The following is a 12,382-nucleotide window of genomic DNA, read 5'->3' as shown; positions in this document are numbered from 1 at the left end:
ATAAAAGAGGTCTAAGAGAGACTCAGAATGTTGTGGTTCTGGTCACAGGGGGATAGCAAAAGTGTAGGTACTACAATCAGTTGGGGCCCTACTGTCTGAACTACCAGAGGGAGACTTGGAAATATTTAGCCAGCCAGGAGAGTGCAAAGAGACCAGATACATGTAGTAGAGCTTTCTTTTTTTCATGGGAACTAAAATCAGTTTCCCTAAAAATGAGGGAGAGACCTATTTGATAACTACATCCAAGGTCAGACATATAGATCGGTATGGCATTTTTGAGAAGACATATGTGTGTAGGTATGTAGGCCTCAAAATAGGTCTCTCTGAAGCCACGGCAATAAACACTTCAAAATAAGAAGATGATCAATAATATCAAACATGAGTTTTGGCAGTAAGAAAATCACGGTGATCCCAGCAAATTTTAGTGAAGTAGAATGAATGGAAGATAGATTTCATTGTGCAGTGGATGCAAATGTGAAATGAATGAAAGAAATAAAGAGAGAATGATAGACCACCATCAATAAATCTGATTGAGAAAAATGAGTGAATAATGGTGAGGTAAGCAGAGATAGGGGTCAAAGGCAGAGACATATTTTAGAATAGGAGAGACCCAAGCATACGTATAGGTTGAGACAACATGGCAAAAAGAGACAGAGAAAATAAAGTTATAAGAATACAAGGAGATAGAAGGTCTAGTTTATATAAAACTAGAAATTGCACACTAATCTGCAGTGACAGAAAGCAGATCAGTGATACTGACTGATCTTATGAAAAGTAAGGGCAGGAAATAGGAGCAGGAGAGACGTATTACCATGAAGCAGGGGAAACTTTTGGGGTGACAGATATGTTCCCATGTACTCTGTAATAAAACAGAAGAGAAACATTAGTAAATAGTGACATCTCATTCCTTGAATATGGAGGAAACAAGACAAGAAAGCAGGCAGATGTAGGTCCATGTATAGATCCTGCTATTTGAGGTCATGTCCAGCCTCTGAAGCTCTTAATTGCTCCCCTCCTATCCCAGCCTCTTTCTGACCCATTCTCTGCCTGCAAAAACTTGTGTCCAGTAGCCTAAAAACTGTGGGAGTGTCACACCATTGATTGGCATATGGCAATGAACATCCCTAACTTCGGTAACTTAGTTCTAAAGAAAGTCAAAGCAACATCTTTACTGATTTGTACTTATATTTCTAATTTGTACTTGCTTGTACTTGCAGTGAGCGGGTGAGAACAGCCTGAAAAAAATGAAATCCAAGTTCTGAGAGTCTTCCAAAATTGCTCCACAACACTGGGCTATGGTGGAGGCTGTTCAGTTTTTTAACCTGATAATGTCCTGCTTAATCTTCTAAAGTATTTGTATTGAGAGTGTTGATCCAGGAGATTAGATCTTCCACTTCCTCTTCCCAGGGCTCATCTGTGTCATTTTCATATAATGAAGTGTCACTCTTCCACCCCTCCTCTTCTGTTTCGTAAATGTTTGTGACGCTATTTATTGCAGTTGGTGACTCAAGAAAAATTTCATCTGTGGTGGGAACTATAAAAAACAGAAATTTAATAGACATACAGGAAAAACAATGAAAAGAGTGTTCCTGCATTTGTAGGATAATGCCAAAGACCATCTGAATGAATGCGAGCAACCTTTTTTACACTTTCTAAACTTCATGTTTTATAAGTAACTTTATTTGTCATAAATCATTCTTTCCATCTTGCTCAATCTTTTGATGCTTTGTTAGTTCATTCATTTAACATATATATTTACTGGGTCCCTGCTAACGGCCGGTTGATGTGCAAGGGAAAAGCTGCTTTGGGAGCACAGGGAGGGAATCACTATGTCTAAGTGAAAACAGACTCGGGCTTTGAAACAGGAGGAGCAGTTTGTTAGACAGAGAAGGGAGGTCAGAACATGTTAGAAGAAACAGCATGCATCATATAAGCACAAAGGTATGAGAGGACTTGACAGGGTTAGGCGTGATCAGAGTGGATTCTCCCGCACTTCCACTGTGCCAGGTGCGGTGCTCAGCAGTCGACAGCTATAATATTATTTAACTCAGACACAACCCTTGTGATGGGCAGGTATTATTATTCTTATTTTACAGATGAGGAAACTAAGGCTGAATGACCTATAGTAACTTAACCAAAGATATCCAGCTAATAACAAGACTTGTCCCAGATCTGTCTATCCAAAACCACAATGTTATAGTATACAGAAAGTTTCGTGGAGCTGGAAGGGAGGCTGAAGCCAGATCAGGAAAGCCTCACATGTCATGCAAAGGACTTTCATCTTTATCTTACAGGCCTTGTAAACAGGGAAATAAACTGATTATACTTTTCAAAAGAAGAATATAGATATAATGTCTATATTTCTAGATCTATATTTCCACACAGCATGGGGACCTCGCTTTCTGGGGATGAACTCTAGCTGGTGCTATTTATGTTCTGTTAACTCTAAAACCTCACTGCATTCTCTCCCCTTTTTCCTAGTTGTCACCAGATTCACTGCCGATTATGGGTTCCAGGACAAATTTTGTTTGCCTTATATGTTTATTTCCCTCACTTACATATGAAATAAACCCTATAATACTTGTTGTCTTCTAATGTTATAGACACAGGCTACAAGTGACTTGTTTTCCTTCTCTCTTTGGTTTATAGAAAGATACACAGAAAGGCCAGGCATGGTGGCTTCCACCTGTAATCCCAGCATTTTGGGAAGCCAAGGCAGGTGGATCACTTGAGGTCAGGGGTTCGAGACCAGCTGGCCAACATGGTGAAACCCTGTCTCTACTAAAATACGAAAATTAGCCGGGTGTGGTGGCAGGAGCCTGTAATCTCAGCTGTTCTGGAGGCTGAGGCAGGAGAATCGTTTGAACTCAGAAGGCAGAGGTTGCAGTGAGCTGAGATTGACCCACTGCACTCCAGCCTGGGTGACAGAGTGAGACTCCATCTCAAAACAAAACAAAGAGAGAAAGATACATAGAGAGATTTGAGTTTACACAGTCACCATTATCCTATGGGTATCCTGAGGCCCCCAGTGATTTTTAATTTTCATACTTTCGATGCTAATATTTAGTTGTAACTAATTTAAAACTAAATTCTGTCTGTGCCTTGAGAAAAGCATCTCCTTTATTTTCCATGAACATGTTATTGATGGACTAACTCCAGTTCTTTCTAACCATGTTTGGGCCTTTCTGATTCCACATGCTTTTGATTACAAGAAATACAGAGCCAAGTCAACCCAGTTTAAACAATAGGAGAATGTTTTATCTCACATAAGATAAAAGCCAGAGTGGAGGGCAGGATTGACTATTGCGGTGACTCCACAATGTCACGAAGGACACAATTCTTTTCACTGCTTGCTTTGCTAACTGAGGTGTTGTCTTCATCTTCACAGTGCACAGCAAGAGAGCTACAGCCATTCTAGTAACCACACCGGGCACAGCAACATCCAGAGGAAAAAGCGGACTTCTCACCAAGAGCTCATTTTTAAGAGTGGATGGGAAAACCATCCCCTGAAGCACCCAGCATATTTCCCCTCAAGCAGGATCCTGTCACATGCCCTTTCTTTTATTTCAATTTAATTTTATTCTTTTTGAGGCAGGGTTTCACTCCTGTTGCCCAGGCTGGAGTGCAGTGGCGTGCTCTTAGCTCACTGCAACCTCCGCCTCCTGGGATCAAGTGATTCTCCCACCTCAGCCTCCCAAGTAACTGGGACTACAGGAGTTCACCACTACGCCCAGCTATTTTTTAAACATTAATTAATTAATTATTATTATTATTTTTAGTAGGGATGGGGTTTTATCATGTTGGCTAGGCTGGTCTCTAACTCCTGATCTCAGGTGATCTGCCCACCTTGGCCTCCCAAAGTGTCAGGATTACAGGTGTGAGCCACTGCACCCCACCCCATCTCTAAACTAGTTACTGGTAAGGGAAATGAGATCACCATGATTGGCTGACATGAGTTGCTGGCGTGGAATGAAAGTTGGGAATCAACCACCTTGACTATTTGCCCTCTTAGTTCCTGCCCTGTTAAAATCTCCCAGGAAGCATAAAAAGAAACCTGGCTAGATCAGCAGAGTATAATGCGAAATAAATATAGAAATGTTTCTTTAGAACATAAAAAAAAAGATTATTTTGAATTTCTCCTCCAGGAAATCTTAAGCTTTATAAATCCCTCTGAGACACCTTGGATTTGGTGGTTGGAATCAGTAATAAAGGAGGGGATTTTGTTACTATGTTAACAAAATAAGTTATGGGAAGCACAAATTCTAACTGCCTTATATTTTCCATGCCTTTCTTGGGTTGGATCACGGAAACTCTGCCTCTGATAATTTATTTTTCAATCTGAAAATAGGTTAGCTAGTAAAGATAGTAAAACCTGTGCTGACTGATGGGCTCTGATGATTAACAAATGGTTTATCTCTATTCAGTCCTGTTTTCAGTCTGGATTCAGTTAGGAAAACAGAGCCACTACAAGTAACACAAGAGTCAGAATCTAACACAGGAATTTGGGATTATCCAGGTGTGGGAGGACCCAGGGGAGTGAAGATCTGGAAGCTACAGCTGGAGAATTGAAAAAACAGTCATGATCCTGATGCACTGACATGAGTGGGAAACCAGAAGCTCATGGAGTACAAGAAGCTGCACACATTTAGCCACCCAAATTGTGACAAAAACGAGGAGTTCATGGGGATGTCTGTGCAGCCACCGTGTCTGTGAAGTGAGGCTGTGGAGAGACGTGTGAAAATGCCGTATCTGAGGAACCCACCATGCCTGATATGAACAACTTCCCAAGCATAATGGCCTTGACTTCCCTCCCACCTGCCAAATCTCTGGTGAGTTTCTCCCATTGGCAAACTATGACATGCCATCCTTTTTTGCAAAAGAGGGGCACACGGTTCTTTCCTTTTCTGAGTCACACTTCCCTTCGATATGGTATATAAGTTCACTCTTGCTACATAACAACTCTCTTGCTACATAATAAACAACCACAAAATCTTAGTGACATACAGCAATAAGTATTAGTTTCGGTCACATATCAGCAGGTCAATAGGTGGTTGGCTTCTTTGGCTGGGGAATGGCTGGGAAATGTGGCTGGGCAAGCTTAGATCTATGCCTTGAATCTTTCTCTGTGATCAGAGGGCCAGTCCAGGCACGCTCTTGTGATGATGGCAGAAGAGAAAAAGAGCAAGCCAAATCATGCAAACCCTTTCCAAACCCTGGGGGCACACTGCACCCACTAATATTCCATTGATGAAAACATGTCACAGGGAAAAGCTCAAAGTCAAGGTGCAAGGAAATATATCTTGTTCATGTAGGTGGAGCAGGAATGAATATTTCTGAACAATAATCAAATTTACCACAACCTCTCAGGTATAGCCTCTTCCAGAGTAGACAGAAAGAAGAGTCTATTCCATGTTAAAAGAGAGCAAGGCTCAGCACTGAAGAGCTAACCAGTTTCTGGACATTAAACTTAAAATGTTGCCTCTTCCAGCTTGCCTTTCTTTTTCCCACTCATCATGGGTTTTCACCCTTTTTTCCCATAATCACAAGGCAGACAAAAACATGACAATTTTACTTCATCCTACTATTTACTTACTCATTTTTTTAATGAGCATTGATAGCTACTGTATGCCAACCACTGTGCTGTGGAAGATTGAGGTGAGCAGTCCCTTCCCTTAAGAAGCTCACTCCTTTTCAAAGGAGACAGGCAGTAAAAAGAATAATAACACAGCATGCGTGCTGGACAGACTCCAAGGTGGCCCCCAGAATCCCTGCATCCTGGTATTTACACCTCAGTGTAAACTCCTCTTTTCTGAGTGAGGATAGGACCCATGACTTCTAACCAATAAAATATGATGCAAGTGATAAGGTCTCATTTGCATGATGATGTTACATCACATACAACTCCATCTTGCTATCAGACTTGCTCTAAAGACTCTTGCTGGATAAAGTAGGAGGCCATGCTGGCAGGAACCGTGTGCAGCCCTCGGCAGGTGAGGGAGGCTTCCAGCATATACCCAGCCAGAAGCCAGGGCCCTCATTCCTAAAGACAGAAGAAAACGAATTCTGTCGACAACCTCACTGGACTGGGAAGCAGATTACTCTCCCATTCAAACCACTGGGATGAGAATGCAGCCCAGCCGATGCCTTGATTGCAGCTTTCTGAGACCCTAAGTGGAGGATCCAGCTAAGCTGTGCCTGTACTCCAGGCCCACAGAAACAGTAAAATAATAAATGTGTGTTGTTTTAAACCATTCAATGTGTGCTAATTTGTGACACAGCAATAGAAAACGAATAGAGCATGATACAGCTATGGTAGAAATGCTATGATAACCCACAGAGAAAGTTTCCTAGAGAAGGTAATACTTGAACTGAATCTCAAAGGATGCTAGGCATTAGAAAGTAAAGAAGGGGAGAGAAGAGCATTTAGAGTAGGAGTATGAGAAAACACAGTGTGCTGCTCAAGCTTTTTAATGAAATGAGATAGGGAACAAACGATCATGACCCACTAGCTTAGTATAACATTTAGGGTGTGAAGGGGAGTGGTAGGGAATGTCACTGCAAAGACACAGACAAGTATTAGAGCATTAAGGATTTTCTGTGTCAAAGAGTCTAAATTTTATCCTGAAGGAAAATGGGACACAATTAAAGTATTTTAGACCTGGTAAAAACATAAGCAGAGCTGAGCTATAGAGACATAGCTTTGTCACCAGTCTGACAAAGCACAGACAGAAATTACTGTAATCACAACAACTTAACCAAGTATCTCTTCCACTGGTGAAGATGGTGGGGATGTTGAAAGACACAGATTGCAGAGAGGAGTAGGGAAATCATGGAGAAAGCAAAGAGTAAGGCTGGAGAAGGCAACATTTCCTACCTCGCAGGTACCCTGAAATCTGGAAGAAGGCAGAGTTGAATGCAGAAGGCTGAGGCTGCTAATATAGAGGAGGAAATCTGCGTGGCACACCAAACAAGTAGGAGGGAGAGAGGTCGATATTGAGCAGGGAAAAGAAACTTGGAGATATGGGGGCAGGGCCCTTGGAGAATCACTGAATGAAGGTGATTGCCTGTGCCTGGCATGTATATGCTGTTACGTTTAGTGGCCAGGTGACAGGAAAAAATAGTAACTATTGCTTTTTGTACTTTTCAGTTCACAAAGAAATTGTATATACATGGAGTCATTTAGTCATAAGAATCCTGTGAGTTAGGGCAGAATTTTAGCAACTAGCAGTTGTTGAACATCTTCCACGTACATAGAAGTAGCTGAAGATGAAAAAAACTAAACTCAGAGGTTGAGTGACCTTTCCATAATAGCAAAGAACTGAGATATGAACCTAAGTTCTCTAACCCCAAATGTCATGCTTTCCCCTCTATACCAGCTGACTTTCATGGTAAGTTACCAGCTCACCCCGCTGAAGATTCACTCTCAACCTATCCCAACAAGTAAATGGTAATTTTTAAAAGAGCACAAAAAAACAACTCAGCACTGTTTCTTTCTTTTCAGCCATATTGCATATATCTTTGAATATACAATGAGTTTTAGGGATCAGTTTATTAGTGCTCTGTGTGTTTTGGCTGCTTTTTCATATTTTGAAACTTAACCTTAAAATTTCAAATTGTATATTAACCTATTAAAGGGTAGTAAGCTTGGAAATATAAGTAACTCAATTTTGTCAAAGTTCCAATTCCTATGTGAGTAATTTACCAAATTAATTTGGAAAGTCAGAAAAAGTTAAAGCAACCTTAAAAGGAGAACACAAGGATTAGCCCTCATATATTCCAACTTATTTAAAGGGAAAAAAGTTTAAAGTTATGCATATTATGCATAACATGTTAGTTACAAAAGCAAAACAAATAGAGTGAATCGATTTACTTTGAGTTGGGCAGAGCTTAATTCCTTCCATTGAGTGTCTGACTTCATCAGGCATTCTATTTTTTTTAGCAAGCCAACACTTGATAACAGAATACCTAGAAAGAGAAAAAGAAAAATTAAATTCCCAAATGAATTTCGGTAAGAGTATATTTACTTTCGAGAAAAATACGTGAAACAAATGAAATGAAACATAAAAGTAGAACAATAGGCTTTGAATATGGAACCATTCTGAGTGTTGACTAATTTAATGGTAAAGTAAAATTATTTCAGTATGTGCTTTCCAACAGAATAGAAGTTGGAAAAGCAAATGAATATGACATAAGTTTACTATTGTAAAAGTAGTAAAAACATCATGTGGTATAGCAAGGTATATTAGTTTCCTTGGGCCACCTTAACAAATGACCATAAACTTGGTGACTTAAAATAACAGAAATGTATTCTCTCATAGTTCTGGAGGCTAGATGTTGGGGATCAAGGTGGCAGCAGGGCCTCCCTCCCTTGGAAAGCCCTAGGGAAGAATCTTCTATTGCCTCTTCCGAGCCTCTGCTGGCTGTCAGCAATCCTTTACGTCATATGGCTTATCGCTGCATCACTCCAATCTCTGCCTCCAATGTCACATGACCTTTTCCAGGTGTGTCTCTGTCATTCTGCTCCTCTTATAAGGACAACAGTCACTGGACTCAGGGTCCACCTGAATCTAGTATAGCCTCATCTTAACTAATGACTATTTATATCTGCAAAGACCCTATTTTGAAATAAGGTCATATGCTGAGGTTCTGGGGGGACAGGTGTTTGTTTTGTGGGGACATGATTCAACCCACTACACAAGGGAGAAATTCTATCAGAAAAATTAATGACTTATCCTGGATAAAACAACAGGCTTATGGGAGACATCAATGAGCGGAAGTCAAGCTCTTAGAGCATTTCCTTGGAGAAGGAGTTTACATATGGAAATGAAAAATTTTACAAAATTTTTTTGGGGGACGACTACTTTTGGTAACAAAGTTTTCTTGATGAAAAGTAGGTGGCAGAGAAATGTTTTTGTCAAAAACAAGAAATGGGGAAAGGATTCCCTATTTAGTAAATGGTGCTGGGAAAACTGGCTAGCCATATGTAGAAAGCTGAAACTGGATCCCTTCCTTACACCTTATACAAAAATTAATTTGAGATGGATTAAAGACTTAAATGTTAGACCTAAAACCATAAAAGCCCTAGAAGAAAACCTACACAATACCATTCAGGACATAGGCATGTGCAAGGACTTCATGACTAAAACACAAAAAGCAATGGCAACAAAAGCCAAAACTGACAAATGGGATCTAGTTAAACTAAAGAGCTTCTGCACAGCAAAAGAAACTGCCATCAGAGTGAACAGGGAACCTACAGAATAGGCAAAAAATTTTGCAATCTACCCTAATCTGTTAGACAAAGGACTAATATCCAGAATCTACAAAGAACTTAAACAAATTTACAAGAAAAAAACAACCCCATCAAAAAGTGAGCAAAGGATATGAAGAGACACTTCTCAAAAGAAGACATTTATGCAGCCAACAGACACATGAAAAAATGCTCACCATCACTGGTCATCATCAGATAAATGCAAATCAAAACCACAATGAGATACCATCTCACACCAGTTAGAATGGCGATCATTAAAAAGTGAGGAAACAACAGGTGCTGGAGAGGATGTGGGGAAATAGAAACACTTTTACACTGTTGGTGGGACTGTAAACTAGTTCAACCATTGTGGAAGACAGTGTGGCAATTCCTCAAGGATCTAGAACTAGAAATACCATTTGACCCAGCCATCCCATTACTGGGTATATACCCAAAGGATTATAAATCATGCTACTATAAAGACACAGGCACACGTATGTTTATTGTGGCACTATTTGCAATAGCAAAGACTTGGAACCAACCTAAATGTCCATCTATTATAGACTGGATTAAGAAAATGTGGCACATATATACCATGGAACACTATGCAACCATAAAAAAGGATGAGTTCATGTCCTTTGCAGTGACATGGATGAAGCTGGAAACCATCATTCTGAGCAAACTATCACAAGAACAGAAAACCAAACACCGCATGTTCTCACTCATAGGTGGGAATTGAACAATGAGAACACTTGGACACAGGGTAGGGAACATCACACACAGTGGCCTGTCATGGGGTAGGGGGCAGGGGGAGGGATAGCATTAAGAGAAATACCTAATGTAAATGACTAGTTAATGGGTGCAGCAAACCAACATGGTACATGTATACCTATGTAACAAACCTGCATGCTGTGCACAAGTACACTAGAACTTAAAAGTATATAAAAAAAAGAAATGTTTCTGTCACACAAGTGTACCTCACTTATACAGTACTACCCAAAAGTTCATTCATTTAATAAATATTCATTGAACACCAACCTTGTGCTAGACACTATTTTAGGAGCTAATAATATAGGAAGAACAAGACAGACAAGGTCTCTGACTTCATGGAAGAGACAAAAATGAACAAATATAAAAATCAAGATAAATCAGTAGTGATACATGCTATAATGAAAACAAAGCCTCCAATAAAATATTGTGGGAAAGTAGTGACAGCAGACATCCTTGCCTTGTTCCTGACATTTGGGGCAAACATTCAATTTTTTTAGCATTATATATGATTCTGGCTATAGTTTTTTCATAAATATGCTTTATCAGGTTGAGGAAGTTCTTTCCTATTCTTAATTTACTGAGAGGTTTTTTTTTTTCAGTGTATGAAAATCTCCTTGATCTTTTATTTAACTCTCTCCCATTTTTGAGAGATTTTAATTTTAATTTTACATGAAAAGTTTGTTTGGGTGAAATTCACATAACAAACAATTAACCTTTTTTATCTTCAACTTTTATTTTAAGTTCAGGGGTACATGTACAGGATGTGCAGGTTTGTTACACAGGTAAACGTGTGCCATAGTGATTTGCTGCACAGGTCATCCCATCATCTAGGTACTAAGCGCAGCATCCATTACCTATTCTTCATGATGCTCTCCCTCCCCCAACACACCCCCATCACCAACAGGCCTCAGTGTATGTTGTTCCCTGTCATGTGTCCATGAGTTCTCATCATTCAGCTCCCACTTCTAAGTGAGAACACAAGGTGTTTGGTTTTCTGTTCCTGTGTTAGTTTGCTGAGGATAATGGCTTCCAACTCCATCCATGACCCTGCAAAGGATATGATCTCATTCCTTTTTATGGCCGCATAGTATTCCATGTGTATATGTACCACATTTTCTTTATCCAGTTTATCATTGAAGGGCATTTGGGTTGATTCCATGTCTTTGCTATTGTGAATAGTGCTGCAATGAACATAGGCATGCATGTGTCCTTATAACACAATGATTTATATTCCTTTGGGTATATACTCAGGATTTGAATTGCTGAGTCAAATAGTATTTCTGCCTCTAGGTCTTTGAGGAATCACCCACACTGTCTTCCACAATGGTTGAACTAATTTACAAACCTACCAACAGTGTAAAAGCGTTCCTTTTTCTCTGCAACCTCACCAGCATCTGTTGTTTTTTGACTTTTTAATAATAGCCATTCTGACTGGCATGAGATGGTATCTCATTGTGGTTTTGATTTACATTTCTCTAATGATCAGACAAGTTTAGCTTTTTTTCATATGTTTGTTGGCCGCATGTATGTCTTCTTTTGAGAAGCTTCTGTTCATGTCCTTTGCACATTTTTTAATGTTTTTTTTTTCTTGTAAATTTGTTTAAGTTCCTTGTAGATGCTGGATAGATGTCAGATGGATAGATGGCAAAAATTTTCTCCCTTTCTTTAGGTTGTCTGTTCACTCTGATGATAGTTTCTTTCACTGTGCAGAAGCTCTTTAATTAGATCCCATTTGCCAATTTTTGCTTTTGTTGCAATCGCTTTTGGCATTTTCATCATGAAATCTTTGCTCGTGCCTATGTCCTGAAGGCTATTGCCTAGATTTTCATCTAGCGTTTTTATAGTTTTGAGTTTTACATTTAAGTCTCTAATCCATCTTGAGTTAATTTTTGTGTAAGGTGGAAGGAAGGGATCCGCTTTCAATTATCTGCATATGGCTAGCCAGTTTTCCCAGCACCATTTATTAAATAGGGAATCCTTTCCCCATTGCTTGTTTTTGTCAGGTTTGTTGAAGATCAGACAGTTGTAGGTGTGCAGTCTTATTTCTGAGTTCTCTATTCTGTTCCATTGGTCTATGTCTCCGTTCTTGTACTAGTATCATGCTGTTTTGGTTACAGTAGCTTTACAGTGTAGTTTGAAGTTGGGTAGCATGATGCCTCCAGCTTTGTTCTATTTGCTTGGGATTGTCTTGGCTATTTGGGCTCTTTTTTGGTCCATACAAATTTTAAAATAGTTTATTCTAATTCTGTGAAGAATGTCGATGGTAATTTAAAGGGAATAGCATTGAATCTATAAATCACTTTGGGCAGTATGGCCATCTTCACAATATTGATTCTGTCTATCCGTGAGCATGAATGTTTTTCC

General features: G+C 39.6%; 1 protein-coding gene across 3 annotated transcripts in view; it reads right to left on the bottom strand.

The window, feature by feature from the left end:
- Positions 1 to 1,149: 1,149 nt before the first annotated feature.
- The window catches only part of UBE2U (ubiquitin conjugating enzyme E2 U), a 63,700-nt gene continuing 52,467 nt past the window's right edge, over positions 1,150 to 12,382 (bottom strand). The window contains exons 9-10 of one of the 3 annotated variants that reach the window (XM_050757261.1): positions 7,871 to 7,965; positions 1,150 to 1,534 (exon numbers count right to left, since the gene is read on the bottom strand). In XM_050757261.1, coding sequence (XP_050613218.1) covers positions 1,338 to 1,534; positions 7,871 to 7,965 — 292 coding nt within the window. In that variant the 3' untranslated portion in view covers positions 1,150 to 1,337. The remainder of the gene's footprint in view (positions 1,535 to 7,870; positions 7,966 to 12,382) is intronic. The other 2 variants (XM_050757355.1, XM_050757165.1) reach the window with 2 other exon arrangements.

This window comes from Macaca thibetana, chromosome 1 (assembly GCF_024542745.1).
Source record: "Macaca thibetana thibetana isolate TM-01 chromosome 1, ASM2454274v1, whole genome shotgun sequence".
Classification (NCBI taxonomy): Eukaryota; Metazoa; Chordata; class Mammalia; order Primates; family Cercopithecidae; genus Macaca; species Macaca thibetana.
The sequence above is the reverse complement of the archived record's forward strand: the minus strand, read 5'-3'. Positions and strand labels throughout refer to the sequence as shown.